The sequence below is a fragment of the Erpetoichthys calabaricus genome, chromosome 14 (genome assembly GCF_900747795.2).
Source record: "Erpetoichthys calabaricus chromosome 14, fErpCal1.3, whole genome shotgun sequence".
Classification (NCBI taxonomy): domain Eukaryota; kingdom Metazoa; phylum Chordata; class Cladistia; order Polypteriformes; family Polypteridae; genus Erpetoichthys; species Erpetoichthys calabaricus.
In genome coordinates, this window is record NC_041407.2 from 31,053,862 (window position 1) to 31,080,254 (window position 26,393).

At 40.3% G+C, this 26,393-nt stretch overlaps 1 protein-coding gene across 3 annotated transcripts in view; it reads right to left on the minus strand.

Annotated features, from left to right (window-relative positions):
• The window catches only part of tmc6b (transmembrane channel-like 6b), a 132,411-nt gene that overhangs the window by 77,867 nt on the left and 28,151 nt on the right, over nt 1-26,393 (minus strand). For all 3 annotated transcript variants that reach the window (XM_028819176.2, XM_051936238.1, XM_028819177.2), the window contains exons 2-7: nt 23,127-23,289; nt 18,220-18,368; nt 16,444-16,581; nt 11,748-11,906; nt 10,849-10,954; nt 2,933-3,020 (exon numbers count right to left, since the gene is read on the minus strand). In XM_028819176.2, the coding sequence (XP_028675009.2) occupies nt 2,933-3,020; nt 10,849-10,954; nt 11,748-11,906; nt 16,444-16,581; nt 18,220-18,368; nt 23,127-23,182 (696 nt within the window). In that variant the 5' untranslated portion in view covers nt 23,183-23,289. The remainder of the gene's footprint in view (nt 1-2,932; nt 3,021-10,848; nt 10,955-11,747; nt 11,907-16,443; nt 16,582-18,219; nt 18,369-23,126; nt 23,290-26,393) is intronic.

A 26,393-nucleotide genomic window follows, 5' to 3' on the forward strand; every position in this document is an offset into this window, starting at 1 on the left:
TAACCAGATCAATATCCCAGACGTTTCATTGACTTGATGCTATACACTGATTAAAAAGTGTTCCTTTATTTTTTTGAGCAGTATATATATTTTAGTGCTGCGCAAAATTCAATAATGAACTCAAAAGTAGTGTATTGCGTGCATTTGGTTTGTGTGGTCTTTTTGAGACAGGTGCACGGGGGTGGCAGTTGCAGTGAGACGCAATATGGTTTGTACCTCCTGTCATCATGTCTGTCCTCCCAGGCGAACATTGCCATAGGTGCATCAGTTACACGAACGTGTTCAGCACCACGATCGGCTGATGCCGTTACCTCACTATCGTTTTCAATCTACAGATCACTTGCATCAAAAATCGCAGTCCAACAAATCAGAGTCCGATTCAACGATAACACGAAAAAAGTCATCCACAGATTATTTTGCTTTGAGCATTCACTTTGGTATCTCTCCACATGCCATTTTAAAAGCTAATTGCTTTTTGCTACTCATGCACGCCCAGGGAATCGAGGTCAAATCAACAAAGCTAACTTTCCTTCTAGCAAAAGCACATCGAAAAGTGCTGTAACAAGAAGATCACTGATCTCTATCGATAGTTCAAAATAATAATAATAATAAAACGGCAACACAAATTAGGCGATCTACAAGTCTCTGACTTAGCCAAACAATATCTACATACTTCTGTCATATCACCTATGTCCATACATTCGATCTTTTTTCACTGTTCAGTTATTTCACCGAGTAATAAATTTCCATTTGTTACCGCTAATGCGATCTTTACTATCAATTTTTTGAGTCTTCCGAAGTTTAGCACTTTCATAATCTCTAACCTGCTCTGCATGTGTATCACACCAATGTTTTTGAACCTCTTTACGTCATTCTACTTTGTCTTCTACTCTTTGTCTTTTATTTCCAACCCCGCTTGGAGTGGATAGTGCAGGAACTGTGTCTGACAATAGCATTCACACGAATGAGAAGTGATTAGACCGTGGGCGTGGTTGCAAATGTTTGAGAGGAGAGTGGAACTTGTCAAAATCTCTTGGCAAAAAGTCTCATCTCACGGGACCTGAGATCTCTCATGGGAGTTGAAATCCTGGGATGAGACTTTCTAGGAGATAATTTCCTTTTATAACATATATATATCCATCCATCCATCCTCTTCCACTTATCCGAGGTCGGGTCACGGGGGCAGCAGCTTGAGCAGAGATGCCCAGACTTCCCTCTCCCCGGCCACTTCTTCTAGCTCTTCCGGGAGAATCCCAAGGTGTTCCCAGGCCAGCCGAGAGACATAGTCCCTCCAGCGTGTCCTGGGTCTTCCCTGGGGCCTCCTCCCGGTTAGACGTGCCCGGAACACCTCACCAGGGAGGCGTCCAGGAGGCATCCTGATCAGATGCCCGAGGCACCTCATCTGACTCCTCTCAATGTGGAGGAGCAGCGGCTCTACTCTGAGCTCCTCCCGGATGACTGAGCTTCTCACCCTATCTTTAAGGGATATATATCACAGGTGTCGAACTCCAGTCCTCGAGGGCCGCAATGGCTGCATGTTTTCATTCTAACCATCTTCATTAGTGAGCCGTTTTTACTGCTAATTAACTTCTTTTGCTTTAGTTTTAATTAACTTGAGTCAGGCCCCTTAATTGTCTCTCCTTAATTAGTAGCCAAACAAGCCACCACATGACCAGCTCACCTGTGCCCATCACACAATATCTGAAAATAAAGAAAGGTGAAGGTCTCAGTAAGGTTGATCTCTCAGGTCACCATAACATTTTGATGGTATTCTTAGAAAAATGGAAAAAAATCGACAAATTTGGAAATATCTGCTGTGGCAGAATGAAAGCAGCAACAAGCCATTGAATTAAATAACAGGCTTAATTAAAAGCAAGAATCAGCTTCTCATTAAGAAACTGTTTGGAGTGAAATTGGTTGGAGTTTGAAATCCCAGTTTAGCTGGTCATCTGTTGGCTCATTTCATGTCTCATTTCTGTTTGGCTGCCATTTAATGAAGAAACAAATCAATTCAGAGGACTGAATCCTTAAAAACACGGCTATTGAAATGAAGGGAAAAGGAGTTAATTAGCAGTGAAAACTGCTCACTGATTAGGAAAAGGGTTAGAATGAAAACCTGTAGCCACTGCGACCCTCTAGGCCTGGAGTTCGACACCCCTGATATATATATTATATATACAGTATATATACACATACACAGATTAGGTGAGACACAAAAATACTATATCCCCTCCTACATGCCCTATCAAACCACCTAGGTATATCCTGTGAATAGCCCAGCCAGTATTTGCACAATGATCGCTACACGTGTTGCCGCGATAATGTTGGGTGAAATAAAGCCGTTTTTGACTGACAAAAACATTCCTGTCCTTAATTATCCTCCCTATTCGCCTGATTTAGCTCCCTGTTATTCTTACTTTTTTCTGAAAATCAAAAGTGACCTGAAGGGAACACATTTTTCTTCAATGAATGAAGTGAAGACAAAAACGGCAAGCCTGTTGAAGAGCCTCAAGTATGAAGACTTCCAGCACTGTTTCAATCAATGAAAGATACATATGGAGCGGAAGGGGGAGTATATAGAAGGTGACAATGTTTAGAATGCTGTGTAATTCATCAATAAATATTTTTTTCCAATCCAGTTATTTTTGTGTCTCACCTTGTGCGTATTATATATATATATATATATATATATATATATATATATATATATATATATATATTAATTATAGTATATATATTTAAACAGCTTCTGTAAAAAGCCAAATTTCCCCCTGGGGACAAATAAAGTTCTATCTATCCATCCCTTTAATGCAGATCTGATCCTACAGGCACAACAGCAAAACCTCCTCCACTGCCCTTATGCAAAGGTGATTAGGGAAAACACTCAATACAATATCTACGATACATTCCCCTGTGAATTTCTAATACTTACAATAATTAAGTTGTACTTAAGCTGACTGCAACAAGGCAGCTGTTTCAAAGAATACCCACTGTCATTCTTGTTCTTGAAAGCCATGTATCTGAAAAATAAATAAGACTAGTAAAAATCAATTATTCTTTGATTTATATAATGCTTTCAAAACGAAGAACAAAAGCTACCACAAACTAAGCCTTAAAAAAATGGTTTGTTTTTATATGCAAATGCTTGCATTTTTTTCAGCATTTGTTCCAGGGGAGCAAGCATGGGAGACCCAATACCTCCCCCTGAACGCTAGATGGCAGCCTCCCTGGGTTGCAGTGGTGCCTCGGACTCCCACAGGGCTTCATGAGAGTTGGAGTTTGGTGCAGCCCTGTTGGGTTCTGTAGGTGCCACCAGGGGGTGCTGCAGCAGGAGCTGCTGGGCCCTTGTGGGCAGTGTTTTCGCCACACCCAGAAGTGCAGCCAGGACTCGGCAATCAAGCACCTGGAGCACTTCCGGGTGCCTAATAAAAGGAGCCAGTGACCACCACTCGGGAGCCAGAGTCGGGAGGAGGAGGACGAGGTTGCCTGGGAGGAGTGGTCGAGGAAGAAGAGAGTGTTATAGTGTGTGCATTATTTTGGTGTGCTTGGGACTGTGTTAGGGCTAACGGACACAGGAAAGACGTGGCCCTCAGCTGAAGAAAAAATTTTTTGTTGATTTTACACGTGCCTCCGTGTCAGTCTGTGTCACCTTTTACAATTATATATACATAGACCCAACCATTCAAAATGTGTAGAGAAAGTACGAGTCATTTCTCTGTGTGTGGGCTGCTGCAAATTGCACAAGAATGCAGGGCTTCAGTTATTTTCACTAAATGACAATTTCCCCTCAGGGATTAATACAGTGTACCATATACAGTAATCCCTCGCTATATCGCGCTTCGCCTTTCGCGGCTTCACTCCATCGCGGATTTTATATGTAAGCATATTTAAATATATATCGCGGATTTTTTGCTGCTTCGCGGGTTTCTGCGGACAATGGGTCTTTTAATTTCTGGTACATGCTTCCTCAGTTGGTTTGCCCAGTTGATTTCATACAAGGGACGCTATTGGCAGATGGCTGAGAAGCTACCCAACTTACTTTTCTTTCTCTCTCTCTTGCGCTGACTATCTGTGATCCTGACGTAGGGGGTGTGAGCAGGGGGGGCTGTTCGCACACCTAGACGATACAGACGCTTGTCTAAAAATGCTGAAAGATTATCTTCACGTTGCTACCTTCTGTGTGCAGCTTTTAAGCATGCTGCAGGGTGCTTCGCATACTTAAAAGCTCAAAGGGCACGTATTGATTTTTTTTATCTGTCTCTCTCTATCTCTCTCTAACTCTCTCTCTCTCTGCTCCTGACGGAGGGGGTGTGAGCTGCCGCCTTCAACAGCTTTGTGCCGCGGTGCTTCGCATACTTACAAGCCAAACAGCCCTATTGATCTGTTTGCTCCTTTGAAGAGGAAGATATGTTTGCATTCTTTTAATTGTGAGACTGAACTGTCATCTCTGTCTTGTCATGGAGCACAGTTTAAACTTTTGAAAAAGACAGAAATGTTTGTTTGCAGTGTTTGAATAACGTTCCTGTCTCTCTACAACCTCCTGTGTTTCTGCGCAAATCTGTGACCCAAGCATGACAATATAAAAATAACCATATAAACATATGGTTTCTACTTCGCGGATTTTCTTATTTCACGGGTGGCTCTGGAACGCAACCCCCGCGATGGAGGAGGGATTACTGTACATCCACTTGTAAAGTCAACGGATGGAGCAAAACAAAAAAGCAAAAAAAAAAAAAAAACTTTTTCCACTGTTTAGACTGTTATTGCTTTTTAAACTGTTATTATATTGCAGTTTTTGAGCATAACAAGTGTTTTCAGGCTTAAATCCACATAGCAAAAAATTGAAATTAAATTTTGGCAATAAACACACTAGTAATAATACAATTTTTTAAATTGTGCCCTTCAAGACACATTACAAGTTAAACAATAAACAATGTAAAGAGATGTTAGCAATACTGCAGTTAAATGTTCTATGAAAACATACACAATAAAATTACATTCTCTTTACTCCAGTTTTCAAATCAATTCCATGTATTATTGTATAGTGCTCTTCAGTGAGTGTAGGGGCAGAGGACTGTAACAAGTTCACAGCTAGGTACAAAAACAAACTTTACAAATCACTAAAAACATAATGAGGACACATGAAGGACACAGACAGGAAACAAAGAGGTTTAGAAATGAGCATTAATTAATTGTTGAACTATGGTCAGTTGACAACAGAGACCTTTAATGACTTTATGCAGTATGAAGATCTCTTTGAATTATTAAATGGATTATCTCTATGCCATTTGACATTCGCAAAGTGTTTTTGCTAAAACTATGAAATAAATGGAACCCACCTAGAACCCTGCCCCATCCACCCCATACAGACTATGAGAGCACACATTTAGCCTCTCCTCTCCTTGAGCTTCTTAACACACAAGCATGCACGCATGCACATTCACAGCTGAACAATTCCAAACACATTGTAATTTGTTTTAGTGGGTAAATTTAAGAGATTTTAAACTTTCAATCCCCATTGCACTGACTGCACTAAATTGAAGCATTCTGAAATGAGAAAGGAATAAGGAGATAATAATATAGTAATAATATAGTAATATAAATTATAGCAATATAAACTGGCCAAGGTCAAAACCAGGATAGCTGGAGTCAAGGAAAACAAGTTTAGACTAAGACCCCAAAATCGTAGTTAAGGAGCATAGCAAGAAAAAACACTAAATCACTTAGTGAACACAGTCAAGATGTAAACCAAAGGATGTAGTTAAAATACAGAAAAAGTTTGTAACCCGAAATCAATATTGATGTCCATTGTTCTTCAAAGCATTGAAACACTAAATAATTACCAATTTGGTATTAACAAATGAAGTTAGAAAATGCACAGATGTGCTAATTACAATGAGAGAAGGAAAGTGAAGTCTCTGTGCATTTATCAAGACAATAACGAGAACCAGTGTGTGCATATGGATTTTTTTTTTGGTGTGATTCCTGAAATCATGCACTGAAATTATTCTGCCTCAAACTCAAAGCAATTACAGACATGAATTCTGCTCTTTTAATTGATGTGCTGATGTGATGCTGCATCATTACCATTATGAGCCATTTCCATATTAAATTTCACTCACAATTTTCTCCTATATTATTGTTTAGCCCAAACTAATTAATCTGCATGTAATTACACAATCAAGAATAAGTATGGTACTGAATTTTTTGGTACTACCGATACTGTGAAAGAAAGGCTAGTACTATTATATTTTTGGAACTTTGGTACCAAGTGGGAACTGAAAAACTGGTTCTTGTGATATCCCTTGTGATGGCTACTTCACTCTCATGGCAGGGGTCAATATCTTGTGAGGGCTGACTACAATCAGGTGTAACTATGTTAAGTCAGCATAGTTAAATTGCAAGTTAGTTTTGGTCACCTGTATGAATGAGTAAGCAACTCGGGGTTAATTATCCATCCACCCATTTTCCAACTCGCTGAATCCAAACACAGGGTCACGGGGGTCTGCTGGAGCCAATCCCAGCCAACACAGGGCACAAGGCAGGAACCAATCCCGGGCAGGGTGCCAACCCACCGCAGGACACACACAAACACACCCACACACCAAGCACACACTAGGGCCAATTTAGAATCGCCAATCCACCTAACCTGCATGTCTTTGGACTGTGGGAGGAAACCGGAGCGCCCGGAGGAAACCCACGCAGACACGGGGAGAACATGCAAACTCCACGCAGGGAGGACCTGGAAAGTGAACCCAAGTCCCCAGGTCTCCCAACTGCGAGGCAGCAGCGCTACCCACTGTGCCACCGTGCCGCCCCGGGGTTAATTATCACACGGAGAATATAGGTGTTGGAAACTTTACTTCTGATATAATTTCAGTACAAAGGATGGTGAAAGGGGGTGTAGACCACAAAATGAAAAAGGACAGAAGAGAAACTCACTTGTATGTCTGAAAATAAGCCTCACCCCAGGCAGGCAGAGCCCAAACTCAAGAGGCAGAATTTCAGGCATTGGCTTTAAAAGTACAAAACAATTTTTTTTAAAACATCCCAAATGCATAAAAATGCCCTTCAAGGGAAAGAAAATAAACACACACAACAGTAAATTACATAGACCTACATACATACCTCTAATTCTCTCTGTAAAAAGACAGACCATATTGTCTGTGCCTCGGCCATCCATGTGTTGTTTTCTTTGCACTTTCAAAGCACAGTATGGCAAGATTCAGGAATGCAGCTCCATTCTTTGTTGACATTTTGATAAGCCTGTGGTCATCATGTTTCTTTGAATGGAAAAAACTATCCATTGGAGCCATGCACGAATATAGCCTGAGCACCAATATCATGGCATGACCATCGGAATGAATATGTTTGTATAGTTGGAGCACATATATACAACTGCTTGTTATCGTACATTGTGAGTAGTCACTCATGATTTAAAAAAAAAAAATGGCACAGTGTAAACCCGGTATAACAGAAGCAAAGACTAAAAATTATGAATATGATGTATTGATAAAGGGGATGAGACAGGGTATAAGAGTCAAGCAGAGAAGTTTGTTTCTTGGTGCAATGAGAATTGCTTGCAACTTAACACCAGCAAAACCAAGGAAATGTCTATTGACTTTAGTTGGCTCTTTTTCCTTATGAGACTGCATTCCTTTACTGTGGGAAGTGACATCCTTCACATCTTCTATAACTTTGTGATGGCCAGTGCATGTTTCAACACTGTGGTGTGCTGGGCTGATAAAATTACGTCAAGGGAGACCTAGCAAATCAAAAAGCTAATAAAAAGGGCAAGCTCAATTATAGGACAAACTACTTATAAAACACACACCTGGATGTAGTAGCGAAGGAGAAAATTAAAACAAAACTGAGTGTAATTTTGAACAATGCTGCACATCCCCTCTCCGACACACTAACAACTTTCGGCCAATAAATTCTTCAGCAGAAGTTTTTTAAGAAACCGTACTGGTGCTCCTTTACACCCACGACAATAAATCTGCATATTTCCTCACTGTGACAGCCAAGTCAGAACTTTTCTTTCCTTTATACTCATTCTGGTATGTGTTCAGCTCAAAGTGTGCAAGTGTATATGTATTTATTTATTATGTATTTATTTATTTATGTAAAGAGCTTCTGTAAAGAGAAAAATTTTCTCCTGGGGACAAATAAAGTTGTATCTATAAAGTTCTATCCATCTTGTAAGCTTCTCTTTTTCCTGAGAACAAGTACATTTAGCACAATTCAGTAAACTTTTAAGGAGTAAGAACAGACACACACTTTGTGAAGACGTTGCTATAGGCTAGACAGAGAGAAGCAATTTTGATAACATAACCACCACCAAGAGTAGACTCTATTCCACCTTCTGCATTTGGATGTCCTTTGCTTCCTTTCAGTATTTTCAAACATTTAACTGATCTTGTTGATTAAATGTAAAATTTTGAGTTTGTAAAACTACTAGAGTTTGTAAGAATTGTATTGCTTATGTGTAGATCAAATACAACAGCTTAATAGTTTTATAATAAGAGAATATAAACTCTGTCAATAATGTGTCATATCGGGTATTATGAAAGGTGCACTCATTATAAGTATACAGGCATTCAAAGTAAAAGAGGTTTGGGAGTTGTGACTGTGAATGTGCTTACAGACTAAAGGTGAAGTCACCTTGGTATCTGAAAGAGGGATACTTAAATAAGGTAATATCTGTGGTACCATAGCCAACAGCTCTTAGGGGAGATGAAAAATGAGAAAGAGAGAGAAAGAAAGAAATGAACCACTGTTGTGACGCATACTTAACAGGAAATAAAAAATAATAATTTTCAAACCACAACAGGCCAAATTTAAAAAAGAGAAATTAAAATTAAATCATTTGGTGAAGAATACTGTCAGACATATGCAGTCTTTACAGCATAAAGCATACGTAAAATTAACATTTTATTATCCAACAAAGCAATGAACAGCAGGCTAAAATACTGCCAGTGTCTAAAAACCGTAACGGTCTGGTGTATTGCGGATTGGGTGGCAGTGTCTGGATGTTAGCTTGGCATACTCCTTCCATACTGTGTGGATGTCAGGAACACTGGAATGCAAAACTGGAGTGGTGGTCCCCGTCTAAGAAAGAGGACTAGATGGTGTGTTGCAACTTTAGAGGGATCACCCTCCTCAGCCTCCCTGAGAAGGATCCAGATGTTGACTGAGCATTAGATTCAGAACGAACAATGCGGATTTAGTCTTGGTTGCAGAACACTGGATCATCTTTTTATCCACATAAGGATTCTAGAGGGTTCATATGAGTATGAAGAACCAGTCTACACTTGCTTTGTGGACTTTGAAAAGGCATACATCTGTATTCCTTGATGTGTCCTGTGGGTGGTGCTTCAGGAGTATGGGGTACCGGGCCAGTTGTTGCAAGCTATTCAATCTCTGACCCAGAGTGAAAGCTTGGTTCGCATTGCCAGCAGTAAGTCAGACTTATTCCAGGTGGGTGTGGGATTCCACCAGTGCATCCCTTTGTCAGTAATTCTATTTATACCTTTAAGGACAGAATTTCTAGGCCTAGCCAAAGAATGGAGGGTATCCAGTTCAGTGACCTTAGGATCGCACCTCTGCCTACCTCGGATGCTGTGGTCCTGATTGCTTCATTGGACTGTGACCTTAGACAAACACTGGGGAAGTTTGCAGCCAAGTGTGAATCGGCCAGGATGAGGATCAGCACCTCCAAGTCCAATGTCATGGTTTTCAGACAGAACAAGGTAAAATGCCCTCTCCTGGTTGAGGATGAGGTGCTGCCTAAAGTGGGGGGCATTTAATAATAATTCTTTGCATTTATATAGCGCTGTTCTGACTACTCAAAGCGGTCAGCAATTGCAGGTTACGGGCCTTGCTCAAGGGCCCAACAGAGCAGAGTCCTTACTGGCATTTATGGGATTCGAACCGGCAACTTTCCGATTGCCAGTGCAGGTCCCTAGCCTCAGAGCCACCACTCCGCCTATTTAAGCATATTGAGAATCGATAGGTAGATCAAAGCAGTACCACAGACATGCAGATGTGTTCTGCTCTGTCATGGTGAAGAGGGAGGAGAGGTAAAAGGCAAAGCTCTTGATTTATGAGCTGATCTACGTTCCTACCGTCACTTATGGTCAGGAGCTATGGTTGTGACTGAAAGAACCAGATAGCGGATGCGAGCAGCAGAAATTAGTTTTCTTCTTAGAGTGTCCGGGCCCAGCTTTAGAGATAGGATGAGAAGTGCAGACATTCAGAAGGAGCTCAAGGTAGAGCTGCTGCTCCTCCTTTATCGAAAAGAGACAGTTGAGGTTGGTTGGGCACCTGATTAGGATGCATCCTGGATACCTACCCACAGCATGTCCAACTTGGGGAGAACTCAGAGCAGACCCAGGACATACTGCAGAGATTACCTTTCTCAGCTGGCCTGGGAACACCTCAGTATCCCCCTGGAGGAGGTGATGGGGAAAGAGAATGTCTGGGCATCATTGCTTAGAAAGCTGTCCCCACAACCCAGACCCAGAATAGAAGGATATTATGGATGGATAGATATTGTCTAAAACATCTAGGCCAGATCCTGTAGCTCCCTAATGCAAACTTATGAGTAGTTGAGCATTTGACTTATGAGTTTTACTAAATTATCTGAAGGTTCCAACCTTTGCTTGTTCAGAAAAATCACCTGTAAACATTATTATAATAAAGACAGTATACCCCTTAAATATATGACACAAATAGACAGTCTTTATAAAATATCTTAGAAAATAAAATGCATGCCAGTGGGAATTTATGACACAAGAATTGAATTTCAAAAACAATGCTGGTAAACAGTGAAAGCTAATCACTTACCGAAGGCTTCTTTTCTCTGTTAGGCTCAGTGGAATTGTCCGCAACATGTGGTTCCTGTCATTTATTGGCAGATTTCGCAAATTGTTTATAAGAAGATTTCTTTTTTCTTTGGGGGAGGAGATTGCAAAAATTGTATTATTAACAGGACAGAATGGTCAGTATAAAATTGTTACAAATAATACAGCACAAAATTCTACATAACAAACCCACATAATCCAATTCAGAACAATGGGGCACCAAGTCAAAAAACACCACTAGATAGGGTTCCTGCCTATCATACACAACTCTATGCTCACTCTCACATACAGGACATTTAGGAATCACCCATCAACATAACAAAAATGTCTTTGGGAATGGGGATGGAACACTCAAGTGCCCCGAGAAAAATCCCATGCAGACACAGAGAACACAGAAACTCCATATCAACAATGACTGGGCATATAATTCATATGACAGCAGCAACAATAACCAATGTGCTACCAAATGTACTTCTAAATAAGAAATTTGTATTAATACAAGTCACTTTTTGCTCTGTGTCTTTTGGTTAGCATTTTTATATGAATCTGATTTATGAAAAACATCCATTTGATATATTTCCCTTTAGTGCAAATTTTTGATATATTTTCCCTTTAGTCATATTAGAACTAAAATGCTGTATTAGCCAACCAAACCAACTCTGCAAACCCATAACTTCAACTTAAACCACAGATTAAAGTTCAAAATGTTAAGCCTAAAGGTAGGAACAAACATAAGTGATTGACTTTTTCTCTCTGCTCACATCTTGCCTGTATATGTTTGTCTTTGCAAATGCTTCCAGAAAGAAATTAGGAATCTTCAACATTTCTAGAAAAGATAAGAAATGTCCTCACAGTTGTCAGAAGTAATAAAGACAAACTCACCCTCCTCATCTTGCCCCTCTGGGTCCTTTTCAACTCCATATGGACGGATACTGGGCCGCGAACATCTGGCCATGCCGTTGATGGAGGGACGACTGCGTCTCCGGCGTAACTTTAAGGTGCGGTTGCAATACTGAGATATTATTGCACCTCGGCAGCGACCTGTGATGAAAAAGTGCAAAATCTACACTTAAACAGGATAAAGTGAATATTACTTGTAAGTTGTACTCAAAATATTAAAAATCTGCTTTGTTAACATAATTGGGGACGCCTCTTCCAGATCAAGAGGGGGCGACCGCCCTGGTGGCTTTGGGGTCCACGGGAACGGAGCTTGGAAGCTCAACTCTATAGGGGCCCATGGTCACTGCCAGAGGGCGGCTCGATGCAAAGAGAGCCCTGGTCCTCAGCACTTCCGCCACACCCGGAAGTGCTGGGGGGAGACGACCAGGGACACCTGGAGTGCTTCCGGGTGCGCAGCCGGTACTTCCGCCACACTGGGGAGTGCCGGCGGAAGATTATTGGGAGGCACCTGGAGCACATCCGGGTGATTACAAAAGGGGCCGCCTCCCTCCGTTCAGTGGCTTGAGTCGGGAGTGGAGGAGGATGGAGCTCGGGAAGAGAGGAAAGAAGGCGGCCTGAAGAGAGCGAGGCATCGTTGATAGAGGCCTGGACTTTGGGGGAGTTTTGGGGTTGTGTGCTGCACCTTGTGTAAATATTAGTTATAATAAACGTGTGTTGGGTGATTATACGATGTCTGCCTGTCTGTGTCCAGGCCGTGTTCCACAATATATATATAATATATATACACACACACATGCACATGCACACCCCCACACACACACACACACACACACACACACACACACACACACACACACACACGCAGAATTGTGGAAAAGTTTTAGGCAGGTGTGAAAAAATGCTGTAAACAAAGAATGCTTTCAAAAATGGAAGTGTTAATCATTTATTTTCATCAATCAACAAAATGAAGTGAATGAACAAAAGAGAAATCTAAATCAAATCAATATTTGGTGTGACCACCCTTTGCCTTCAAAACAGCATCAATTCTTCTAGGTACACTTGCACACAGGTTTTGAAGGATCTCGGCTGGTAGGTTGTTCCAAACATCTTGGAGAACTAACCACAGACCTTCTGTGGATGTAGGCTTCCTCACATCCTTCTGTCTCTTCATGTAAACTCAGACACACTTGATGTTGAGATCAGGGCTCTGTGGGGGCCATACCATCACTTCCAGGACTTCTTGTTCTTCTTTACGCTGAAGATAGTTCTTTATGACTTTGGCTGTATGTTTGGGGTCGTTGTCCTACTGCAGAATAAATTTGGGGCCAATCATACTCCTCCCTGATGGTATTGCATGATGGATAAGTATCTGCCTGTATTTCTCAGCATTGAGAACACCATTAATCCTGACCAAATCTCCAACTCCATTTGCAGAAATGCAGCCCCAAACGTTCAAGGAACCTCCACCATGCTTCACTGTTGCCTGCAGACACTCATTATTGTACCGCTCTCCAGCCCTTCAACGAACAAACTGCCTTCTGCTACAGCCAAATATTTCAAATTTTGACTCATCAGTCCAGAGCACCTGCTGCCATTTGTCTGCACCCCAGTTCCTATGTTTTTGTGCATACTTGAGTCGCTTGGCCTTGTTTCCACATCGGAGGTATGGCTTTTTGGCTGCAACTCTTCCATGAAGACCACTTCTGGCCAGACTTCTCCGCACAGTAGATGGGTGTACATGGGTCCCACTGGTTTCTGCCAGTTCAGTTTCTGCTGATGGCACTGCTGGACATCTTCCGATTTCGAAGGGTAATAAGCTTGATGTGTCTTTCATCTGCTGCACTAAGTTTCCTTGGCCAACCACTGCATCTATGATCCTCAACGTTGCCCGTTTCTTTGTGCTTCTTCAAAAGAGCTTGAACAGCACATCTTGAAACCCCATTCTGCTTTGAAATCTTTGTCTGGGAGAGACCTTGCTGATGCAGTAGAACTACCTTGTGTCTTGTTGCTGTGCTCAATCTTACCATGACATGAAACTGTCTTCCACAACCTTACCTTGGTAGCAGAGTTTGGCTGTTCCTCACCCAGTTTTAAGCCTCCTACACAGCTGTTTCTGTTTCAGTTAATGACTGTGTTTCAACCTACGTGTGACATTGATGATCATTAGCACCTGTTTGGTATTTGGTTGATCATACACCTGACTATAATCCTACAAAATCCCTGACTTTGTGCAAGTGTACCTATAAGAATTGATGCTGGTTTGAAGGCAAAAGTATTAACACCAAATATTGATTTGATTTAGATTTTTCTTTTGTTCACTCACTTTGCATTTTGTAAATTGATAACAATAAACAATCATTATTTATATTTCTGAAAGCATTCTTTGTTTACAGCATTTTTTCACACCTGCCTAAAACTTTTCCACAGTACAGTATATATTATTATATATATATATATATATATATATATATATATATATATATATATATATATATATATATATATATATATATATACACACACATATACACACACACATACATACACACACACACACACACACACACATACAGTTAGGTCCATAAATATTTGGACAGAGACAACTTTTTTCTCATTTTGGCTCTGTACATTACCACAATGAATTTTAAATGAAACAACTCAGATGTAGTTTGAAGTGCACACTTTCAGCTTTAATTCAATGGGGTGAACAAAACAATTACATAAAAATGTGAGGCAACTAAAGCATTTTTTAAAACAATCCCTTCATTTCACGGGCTCAAAAGAAATTGGACAAATTAAATAACTGGAAATAAAATGTTCATTTGTAATACTTGGTTGAAAACCCTTTGCTGGCAATGACAGCCTGAAGTCTTGAACTCATGGACATCACCAGATGTCTCCTTTTTAATGCTCTGCCAGGTCTTTACTGCAGCGGCTTTCAGGTGCTGATTGTTTGTGGGCCTTTCTGTCTGAAGTTTAGTCTTCAACAAGTGAAATGCAGGCTCAATTGGGTTAAGATCAGGTGACTGACTTGGCCATTCCAGAATTTTTCACTTCTTTGCTTTAATAAACTCCTGGGTTGCTTTGGATGTATGTTCTGGGTCATTGTCCATCTGTATCATGAAACGCCGCCCAATCAATTTGACTGCATTTAGCTGGATATGAGCAGACAGTATGTCTCTGAACACCTCAGAATTCCTTCAGCTGCTTCTGTCCTGTGTCACATCATCAATAAACACTAGTGTCCAAGTGCCACTGGCAGCCATGCACGCCCAAGCCATCGCACTGCCTCCACCGTGTTTTACAGATGATGTGGTATGCTTTGGATAATGAGCTGTTCCACACCTTCTCCATACTTTTTTCTTGCCATCATTCTGGTAGAGGTTGATCTTGGTTTCATCTGTCCAAAGAATGTTTTTCCAGAACTGTGCTGGCTTTTTTAGATGTTCTTTAGCAAAGTCCAATCTAGCCTTTCTATTCTTGAGGCTTATGAGTGGCTTGCACCTTGCAGTGCACTCTCTGTATTTACTTTCATGCAGTCTTCTCTTTATGGTAGACTTGGATATCGATACGCCTACCCCCTGGAGAGTGTTGTTCACTTGGTTGGCTGTTGTGAAGGGGTTTCTCTTCAGCATGGAAATGATTCTGCGATCATCCACCATGGTTGTCTTCCGTGGATGTCCAGGTCTTTTTGCGTTGCTGAGTTCACCAGTGCTTGCTTGCTTTCTCAGGATGTACCAAACTGTAGTTTTTGCCACTCGTAATATTGTAGCAATTTCTCAGATGGGTTTTTTCTGTTTTCGCAGCTTATGGATGGCTTCTTTCACCTGCATGGAGAGCTCCTTTGACTGCATGTTGTCTGTTCACAGCAAAATTTTCCACATGTAAGCACCTCACCTCAAATCAACTCCAGGCCTTTAATCTGCTTAATTGATAATGACATAACGATGGACTTGCCTACAACTGCCCATGAAATAGCCTTTGAGTCAATTGTCCAATTACTTTTGAGCCCCTGAAATGAAGGGATTGTGTTAAAAAAAATGATTTGGTTGCCTCATATTTTTATGCAATCATTTTTTTCACCCCACTGAATTGAAGCTGAAAGTCTGCACTTCAACTGCATCTGAGTTGTTTCATTTAAAATTCATTGTGGTAATGTACAGAACCAAAATTAGAAAAAAGTTGTCTCTGTCCAAATATTTATGGACCTAACCTATATATAAGGAAACAGAAAACTAAACATCTACGCGTGGAAGTGTGTGTAAATGTTTGTCTGACCCGGAAGTGCGAGGCTACTACAGCATGAAGCTCAGAGAGCCAGCAAGGTTGCCCCAAGTTAACGAGTTGGAAGAAGAAAGCGACTCTGTTGCCAAAGTAAAACCGCCAAGAAAAGAGGGAAACTCTTACACAAGCAACATGAGCACATTGTCAAAACGGTATCCCTTTTACTTTTCCTCCCGCTGCTAATAGACAAGCGAGGCAAGCACGTCAGCACAAGGAAACCTAGGAGAGAGACGCCCAGAGTAGTTCCTTTCAATTACCTAACATCTCTATATTTCAATTTTTTTTTTCTGACTATTTCAATAGTTTCTAGAACCCCGGCCTTTTCACAGCACGGGCTTACACAGCTAGATACTTACACACACAAACACATATACAGATACACACATATACTCACCAATGGTTCGACTTGGCATGGATGACAAAACTCTTAAAGTGGCATCAGAGAAATGGTCACAAATCACCATGGCACCCTTTTCAATGTCTTCCTCAACATTGTCTCTTGAAGTGGAATGTGCCAAGAAAGTGTGGCTATCTAGCAAGTACAGAAAATTAACAGATCAGTCAAACACACAAACATTTGTTCTTCTTTGAACTTTCAAAATGTATCTTTATTATAATTTTTATTTTTGTTGATGTCTACTTTATATGTATTCTGGTTAATAAGAACTCAAAAAAGGAACCCAAACTTTTCCATATACTACAAATACAATACATCCTTAGCAGTAATAGACATCAACAGCATGCCAAATGTTTTTATCTTAACACTAGAATTACCAAAGCTTATGAAAAAACTTGTAATCCTGCCCCACCCTAAATCTCTTTGCACCTCTGTCAGCGTCTTTTGCGTTGTAAATGTGTCGATCAACACAAGCAGCAAGCAGCCTGCTATCCCAGCCCCCCACCCACCACTGCAGTTCAATTCGCAAAGAAGGTGAGGTGCCTGGAGTTGTATCGGGTAAAAAAAATATTGTCATTTGGAATACATACATTTCATGTGTGTTCCGTGTCTACAACAATCTATTTAAACACATCGTTAAAACAGAAATGTTTCTCATGTTTTAGTAATAACTGACAAAATGTAGACATGAAAATGTAGAGCTTCCACCTGCAGCTAAAGTCACTTCAGTACACATGTACTTTGTCAGCATGCCAGTGTCAATCAACAGGAAGCTCTGCAGGCTACTTGTGACTTTACACTGTAGGAAGGTAAGTAAATAAATCAAGGTAAATAACATTCGATCTGGCTTTTATATAAGTAATATATAAATGTTTTTTATGTAAAGACCATCACAAAACATTATAACAAACAGGGCTTTGCACGATACGTTGGCAAGCTCTGTTAGCCCTGCTTTTTCTTTGATGGAAACGTGGGGTAGACTGAATGGCAGAATGACGCCCGACCTCTTGCTGCATCCAAATGGTGCCATCTTTCACCTTTTACGCCTGGTGCAGCTCCGTTGTTCTTATGTGTAACTGGATGTTTTTTGCAGGGAGGTCTTCTGTTCTCTTTCTCCGATGCAGAACCCTCATCCTCATCTGAGTTCACCTCTGTTATAGCACGTCTTTATTTGAAAACTAACAGTGTCAGATCAGTGGGAGCGTGAACGAGACTGAGAGAATAAAACTGAATTAAAAAAAAAAGCTAAATTTTACAAGTACCATAAATTTACACTGGCTGTTACAGACTCAAATCAAATGTATGTTTTTATTCTATAATTGTAAGAATAAGAGCAGCTCACTACTCAAAACAGAGGCATCTGGGATAGAACCGCGAATGTCTTGATTACGAGTAAGTAGTTCTTACCGCTACACCGCCAAAGCGGTCGTATTAGGTGCATGTCAATGTCACACCCTAACACAAGTTCTTTTTCTGCAGTTATACTCTTGAATAAAAGCGCACTTGTTTTGTATGTATATTATTTATCCTCTACAACTCCAACACTTCACTCCAAGATAAACACTGAGCACTAAGAACCTTCTTTGTGAATTGAACTGCAGCGTTGGGCGGGGGGATGGGATAGCAGGCTGCTTGCTGCTTGTGTTGATCAACACATTCACAACAAAAAAAGATGCTGATGGGGAGGTGTGTTGGGATTTAAGGTGTGCCAGGATTACAAGTATTTTCGTAGGGTTTGGTAATTCTAGTGTTAAACCACCCACCAGCACTCACCTTGCCTGTTATCTAGCTCTTCCATTTCTATGGCATCCAAGTTGCCTTCCATCAGGCTTTGACTCTGTTCCTGAATCAGGTGGCTGAAGGAATCATGGACAACGTTTTCATCATATGGAGAAAAGTCTGGTGTACACAGGATATGGGTGCTGCATAGAATGTGGATAAAATCATCATGCAGATAGACAGAAGGCATATCTTGTTTGTACATACTGAAGCAAAAAATCCTACAGATCTCCAGTCAAAGAGACAGTTTCCCTTTAGCCAGTGAAGAGATTTAAGCTGCCCCTCAAAAATGAGGATGGATGGATGGATGGATGGATGGATGGATGGATGGATGGATGGATGGATGGATGGATGGATGGATGGATGGATGGATGGATGGATGGATGGATGGATGGATGGATGGATGGATGGATAGAGCGAGCGAGCTGAGGCTGCTCCTCTGTCTAGAGATGACGCCGTTTAGTGGATGCAGTGGATTTTCCATAATTGATAGGAGCCTGCTGAGTGCCCGTCGCTCTGCCACAGATGTCAAGCTGTCCAGCTCCATGCCAACAATAGAGCCTGCCTTCCTAACCAGTTTGTCCAGGCGTGAGGCATCCTTCTTCTTAATGCTGCCTCCCCAGCACACCACCGCGTAGAAGAGGGCGCTCGCCACAACCGTCTGATAGAACATCTGCAGCATCTTATTGCAGATGTTGAAGGACGCCAGCCTTCTAAGGAAGTATAACCGGCTCTGTCCTTTCTTACACAGAGCATCAGTATTGGCAGTCCAGTCTAATTTATCATCCAGCTGCACTCCCAGGTATTTATAGGTCTGCACCATCTGCACACAGTCACCTCTGACGATCACGGGGTCCATGAGGGGTCTGGGCCTCCTAAAATCCACCACCAGCTCCTTGGTTTTGCTGGTGTTCAGGTGTAGGTGGTTTGAGTCGCACCATTTAACAAAGTCATTGATTAGGTCCCTATACTCCTCCTCCTGCCCACGATATAATAATAATAATATAATAATAATAATAGTATAATCAGTAAACACTATAAATGCACCAGTCGAGATTTGTGAGGCCAGTTCCGATTGTGTTATTTTTTAATTGGAAATCTAATTTCTAACTTTATGCTCACTTCAGTGTGTCACATGAAAAATGCAAGCAGAACCCTTAAACATTAGGATTATGCTAAGTTCAGTTCTTTTTTTTTTTAAAGCAACTTAAACCCCTGGGCGTTGTTGACAGTTAAAAGCATAATTTATATAACACACAAAATTATTTACTTTACACAAAAACTCCACTCACCTCAATGTTTTAACCGCTCTTCTTTTTGTTGGTCACAGTAATAGCAGGACAAGGTCAGCCCAAACTTTCCTGTTACAAGCTACAGATTTGAGATCTTTCTGGGGCAGTCCAAAGCTAGCCGAGAGACATAATCCCTCCAGCATCCCTTGGGTCTGCCACAGGGTCTCCTCCCAGTGGGATGTGCCTAGAGCAGCTCTAGGGGAGGTTGCCTAGAGGGTATCCTAAAAAAAAATTTACGAAACCACCTCAACTGATTCGTCTGAATCCAGAAAAGCAGTGTGTTAACTCTGAATCGTTGAGCTTCACACTCTGTCATGGAGAGTCAGCCCAGCCACCGTGCAAAGAAACCTCATTTCTACTTCTTGTAGTCAGGATTCTTTTGGTGATTACCCACCGCTCATGACCACAGATAAGGGCAAGGATGTAGATTAACTTGTAAACCAACAGTTGTCTCACTTCAACACCACAGACTAGTATAGCAGATGTAGAACAGCTGCCACTGCTCCAAACACTTGGTGATCTCATGAAAAAGATCCTGAGATACTTGAACTCCTCCACTGAGGGCAGTTGTTCCAGTATCAACAGAAATCAGCAATCCACTTTTTATCTGAAAAGAAGCATGTCCTCAGACTTGGAGGTGCTAATCACATCCATGCCATCCTGTTCATGAAAACCACAAACAAGAGTGGTCATGAAGGACAAAGTGGGTATTGCCCATTTTACTAGGTTTTAGTGGCACACAAGGCCTGTTAAGAAAGCAGACTTAACAGTGATGCACAAAATGAACTGAACTATAGCTCAAACCAACAGTTTGCTCGGTACTGTACATCAGGGGTAGGCAACGTCGGTCCTGGAGTGCCACAGTATGTGCAGGTTTTTGTTCCAACCCAGTTCCTTAACGAGAACTCAATTATTGCTGATGAAGCACATATTGCTTAAGTGACATTTTAATGCTTCATTTTAGTGGTCTCGCTTGTTAAGGTTCTCCAACCTTAATTGCTTATTTCAATCTTAAACTGCTGCATTCAGTGTTTTAATTGCTCCTTATTAGCAATAAGATGTAAAAGACAAAGCAGCCAGCAGTTCTCCAGTTAGCTTTTTTCCAATTACATCTGTGTGTGTTCATCATGCACAGTTTGATTTAATAAAACACTTAATAGAAAAATGTGACAGACTGAAAATGATCTGTTTTAGGCTTCAAATCATTTGGATGATATCCTTGGAAAGGAAAAAAATCTACGATATAAAAGCCTTACATTGCACAGACTAACAAGCCATGAAATTAAATAAGGTCTGAGATTGGCAATGATTGGTTTCTAATTAAGCAATTGGGTTGAATGAAAACCTGTAGCCACTGTGGCTCACCAGGACCGACATTGCCTACCCCTGTTTTACATCTTATTGCTAATAAGGAGCAATTAAAACACTGAATGCAGCAGTTTAAGATTGAAATAAGCAATTAAGGTTGGAGAACCTTAACAAGCGAGAACACTAAAATGAAGCATTAAAATGTCACTTAAGCAATACGTGCTTCATCAGCAATAATTGAGTTCTCGTTAAGGAACTGGGTTGGAACAAAAACCTGCACATACTGTGGCACTCCAGGACCGACGTTGCCTACCCCTGCTGTACATCATCTGATAACAAAGTTGTAAATAAGAGCTGAGTTGATATTTTTGCAGAGGCTCCCTCTGACAAGAAATTGCCCAAAAAGACATTTATTTGTTGCTTGCGGCAAAATAACACACGTATAAGCAGGCACTGATTTTATAAATGGAAGTGACCTGGATCCAATTACCAAAGGTTACACCTTCCTTCACAACTAGCTTTATTCACCTCTCCATTCTCTGAGGATCCAAAAAGCAGGCAGTACACTCTCTTGTGGGAGGCAGAATGCTGATAATGTCTGCTCTATAGGGGACCAGGAAGAAGACAATCTACTCCAGGGGGTGAAAAGCCATCCACTCTCTCTTTCTTAAAGTGAGTGTGCTTCAGTTACCTTTACATAAGCCTAATGAATGGAAATTCCCTTCTACAGAGAAAGGTAAGAAACATATAGTGGAGACATACAAAATTCAGTTAACTATTGGCATTGCCAAAAGGCACCACTGATAATTAACTGTGTGATCAGATCAAACTGGAATCAATCCTACAGTGACAAATCATAACCTTGATGCAGTCCAACACCTACAGTGAACAAATTCAATTTAAGGCCAAGTATTCAGACACAGCTCTCACTGCATTCATATAGAGAATGAATAGTATGGAAGAGCAGTCCTGTTAACCCATATTCCTTCAGCAACTCCAACAACACAAGCCAAAGGTAATGGTCATATGGTATTTTCCAAATCTACAAAACAACACAAGTGAACAGAACAACAGGTTTTAGCAGCACTAACACAATTACAAAGGTTTCTGTAATAACCAATTGGTTTTTAAACATGACTAAGAATATGTCAAGGGAGTTTACCAACAGAGCATTGAAGGAATACCTTACAAGTTACAGCCTATTCAAGTGATGACTGTGTATCCAAAAGAGTAAAACAGGTTGTGATGTGCATAGGGCTGGGCGATATAGCTCAAAATTCAAATCACAATATTTTTGGACCAAATGTCAATATACAATATGCATCGATATTTTTTCTTATCTAATTTTACTTAAAAAGAAATCATGCAGTTGTATTGTTCTTGTATTTATCTGAATCTAATTGCACAGTAATAACTTTATATGATTTACTATATAATAGCACGGGCATAAGCAAAACATTCACATTATCACAAGAAATGCATAGTAACGTTTTAAACATATGCATCAAGGTTTTATATACTGTATGTACTCACTGACCTTCTTAATAACTTGAGGATAAATATTATCTGGTCTTGGTGATTTGTTTGATTTCAGCCTATTTAATCTGAGCAGTACTTCCCCCTTTACAATTTCCAAATAGCTCAGGACCTTTGTAGAAGTCCTTTATACCGCCGGGAGGTTATCCACTTCCTCGCATGCGAAGACCTCAGAAAAATCCAAGTTTAGAGCATCCCCTATTTTACTGTCCTGTATTTTCTAATTCCCCTTTACTATTCCTGATGCACTTCACCTCCTCCTAGACTGTTTTACTACAAAAAAAATGAAACAATCTCTTTGAGTCATCTTTTGCCTTAGTCTGCTATATTCCTCTCTAACTACATTTTAGCTTCCCTAATATCCTTCTTAGTGTTGTCATACACCCAAAGATTCACAATGGAGTTTTTAGTCTTATATTGTATAGCTGTTTATTCCTTTACAACTTCTTTTTCAACTCTTAATTTTCTCACTGCTGAATTTTTCTTTAATTTGCCAATAATTCCATATTTCAGTGCTGTCTTTCTGTGAATGCTAAGGCATAAAGAGCGAATTACAGAAACTGGCAAAAGCGCAAACAAATTGAGACAATACAATTCTTGTGTAGGACTGTAATTCCCCTTACACAGCAAGCTTTCGATGGGGAGAACATTTTCAATTTACCTATGATATTCTATAAAATGTGACAACGTGCGTGAGCACATTTTAAGTGTAGTAGATATGGGAAGAGAGCAAAGGGTTTTTCCACCACAACACACTTTACTTACCGGGAAGGCTCCTTGGGTTCAGGAAGATCAATGCTGAATCGGACACTGTGAGCCATTGCTGATTCGATACTTCAGGAACAATCTCTTGAAGCTTTACTTCAATAGAAGGCTAGTATTTTACTGAGGATGCTGGACCTTTTGCATAACTCATACTGCTGGTTTCCTAAGGTGAAAACACAAAAGAAAGCACATCAGATACTTTATCTCTGCTACACTGTACTACAGAGACTGTCACAATACAGCTGGAAATTTGATTAGTATATTATTATGTGGCAAGTTACAGAGCAGCCAAACAAAACAATATAAGTAAATAAAAACAACTCACATACACTTCAAACACAGAAAGAACCATTACACATTTTTTTAAACTTTGCTGCTGCTTGCTCATTTAGCCATTCTCCAATTTCTAATGCCATACAGTAAATGAGTCAAAGAGGTGTGGAAATTGTTTCAGTGCTTTGCTTGCACTCTTAACCAGATTATCAGAGAAGATGCTCGACTGGTGGTCAAGTACATTTCCATAACAGATTTCATGTCAAGTGGTCTATTTTAAATGCAATGGCTCTTGCATCTTTGGTTATTTACTACCTTTGTACTGAGATGCATTTGGATGCTTTTCTCTGAAATGTTTCTGGAGCAGTTATGCATTTTTTATAGTGTGTTAAATATAAGTGGACATAGTGATTCAAATGCAGTCTCGCTAATCCATTATACAGTCCAAAAGTAGTATGTTTTAATTTACTATACATCAATAATTTTTAAAATGTACCCTAAAATATTCCTTTTTAATTACTTCTGCACATTACCTTCAACATGGGAAGGCAATGTCCATATAAACCCCAATACCTTTTTCAGATATTGTCCTCTGTATGTCAGTGTAACAGTTAATATGCTAAAAGTTCCTTCTGCCTGACTGCAGCACTTTGCATATACTGTATCTACATTATAGCAACAGAATGGCATTTAGCCTAACTTAGCAATTCTATTCACCTTAGGTCTCATTTATACTTCACGCTCAGAATGCGTACACACCCGCATCACGGCTGCCACGCATTCCCAGCGTTCATTTGATGCGTCCTCTGAGCAGGTCCTCAGAAATTAATGCGACGCGTGCGCGAGTTGCAGTACCAGCAAAAAGTCGGGGTGCGCAGTGTGCTAAAAGTTGGAATGTGACGTCAGAGTCTCTGGTTACTATCTACATGTGACAGAAAGCCGCTTTGCGGATCCTACGAGATCGGTGTGCGCACTTCGATATTTGATGAATGGTTCAAAGTGGTGAAGCAAAATGCCGATATACTCATGCATTCGTGGTGCTTTTATATTCAAGCGCTGCATATTCCCGACCATAATGACATGATACATTTTAAAAGTCTCACATACCGTCTTCTGTGCCGTCTTTTTTTCTAGGGCTTTCTCCGGTACTGACAGCAGTCGCAAACAGCAATAGATCGCCACACTGAGCACATTAAATGTATGATATTCCAACTCTCTGCACATTTAGAATCCTTAAATTTATACTTGATATCATTTTCATGATGAAATGCATTGAAGTATGTACGTTACATTTTACAAACAAATCGGTAATTTTGTTTAAATAATGAATACTGTTAATAATGACACACATGGGGGTGATGCGGTGGCGGAGCGTTAGCGCTGCTGTCTTGCAGGGAGTCACATCACTGATATTCCCTGCCTGGAGTTTATATGTTTTCCTGCTGGGTTTCCACAGTGTGCTCCGGTTTCTTTCCAAAAATATGCAGATTTGGTTACGCTAAAATGACGCCAGCTTGTATGTGTGTGCTTGTATTCACCTTGCAATGAGTTGGACTGATGGATTTAATCATTAAACATCCTTTTCAGAGATATTGCGGTAAGGTGTCATCGGAGTTTAATGGGTGTTCCAGGCAATTCACAACACAGTGAAGCCAAATCTATTCTTCCCGTGATAATATCTTGCACTGCCACCTGGTGGATTCCTCCAGATTTACGTGAAGTACGCGCGCAAGTATAAACAGTACAACGCTTGTGTAGCAGGAGCGTCCTCTGCAGCATGCATCGTGTTGCGTGAAGTATAAATCCAGGCTAACACTTCTAAAATAACAATGACCCAAGTATTTCAAATATCATGCGCTGCCACACTAAATGGTAATTTAATTCATGTGTCTATGGTTCTCTTTCTGTGAAGAAAAAATTTGTCTGTGCAAAATCTATCCTTAACAGGTTTTCATCTGTGCCCCATGTTCTTCTTGAAGAACTTGATGTAAGTGACAACTGGGATGCACTGCATCAGTTACTTAAAACATTAGTAAATTTGTCACAAGAACAGGCTATTAATCCCTAACAAGTATGTCCAACCTATTCACTTAGATTGTCCAGAATAACATCAAGTCGAGATCTAAAGGTCCCTAAACTCATGCTCTACTTGATAACTTATTCCATAAATAGAGAATGACCGGTACACCGGTATTATATTATATTATATATATATATATATATATGGTTTTTGCGTGAAAAAAAATTGACATTTGTGTGGAATCTGCCCTTACCATGTTTCCAATAGTTATCCCTGTATTCCTTTTGAAGAGTGTAAGATTTTAATTTTGCTTAACTGAGCTTGTTCTGTTCTTTCAGTCTCTCCTCATAGCTCATATATCTTAGATCTGGAGCCAACCTAGTTTCACCTACTTTCTCTAATTCTGTTGCTTCTTTTTTTTAGAGACTAAATGTATAACAAGTACTTCAATTGAGAACTCACTAGTGCATTATATGAGTTAACCTCCTGTGACTTGTACTCCATCCATTGTGATATATAACCTAATATTAGCTTTCTTGATCATTTCTGTACACTCTTTTGTTGTAAATAGTGATGGGTCTAATATGACTCCTAGATCCTTCTCATAAGGTGTACTTTCAAATTTCAGACCTCCCACTGTGTATTCAAATCTAATATTCCTATGTCCTATTTGTGATAGTTTAGATTTACTTAAATTAAATTTCATCTGCCACAAATCTGCCCAAGCCTATATGCAGTCAAAGTCCCTCTGTAGCAATGCAGGTTATTCAACATACCTGATTGGTCGGTCTTACCAGGAGTTTCAAATGTGCATAGTTTAAGATAGTCGACTGGAAGTTAAACACTCTACAAAAGCATGCACATTTGTGTTTTACTAATTTTACTATATAGTAATCAAACTGCAAACCACTTTTAAAAGTTAGAGAAATTTATATCCTTCAAGACACACATATCAGATATTAAAATAGATTCCA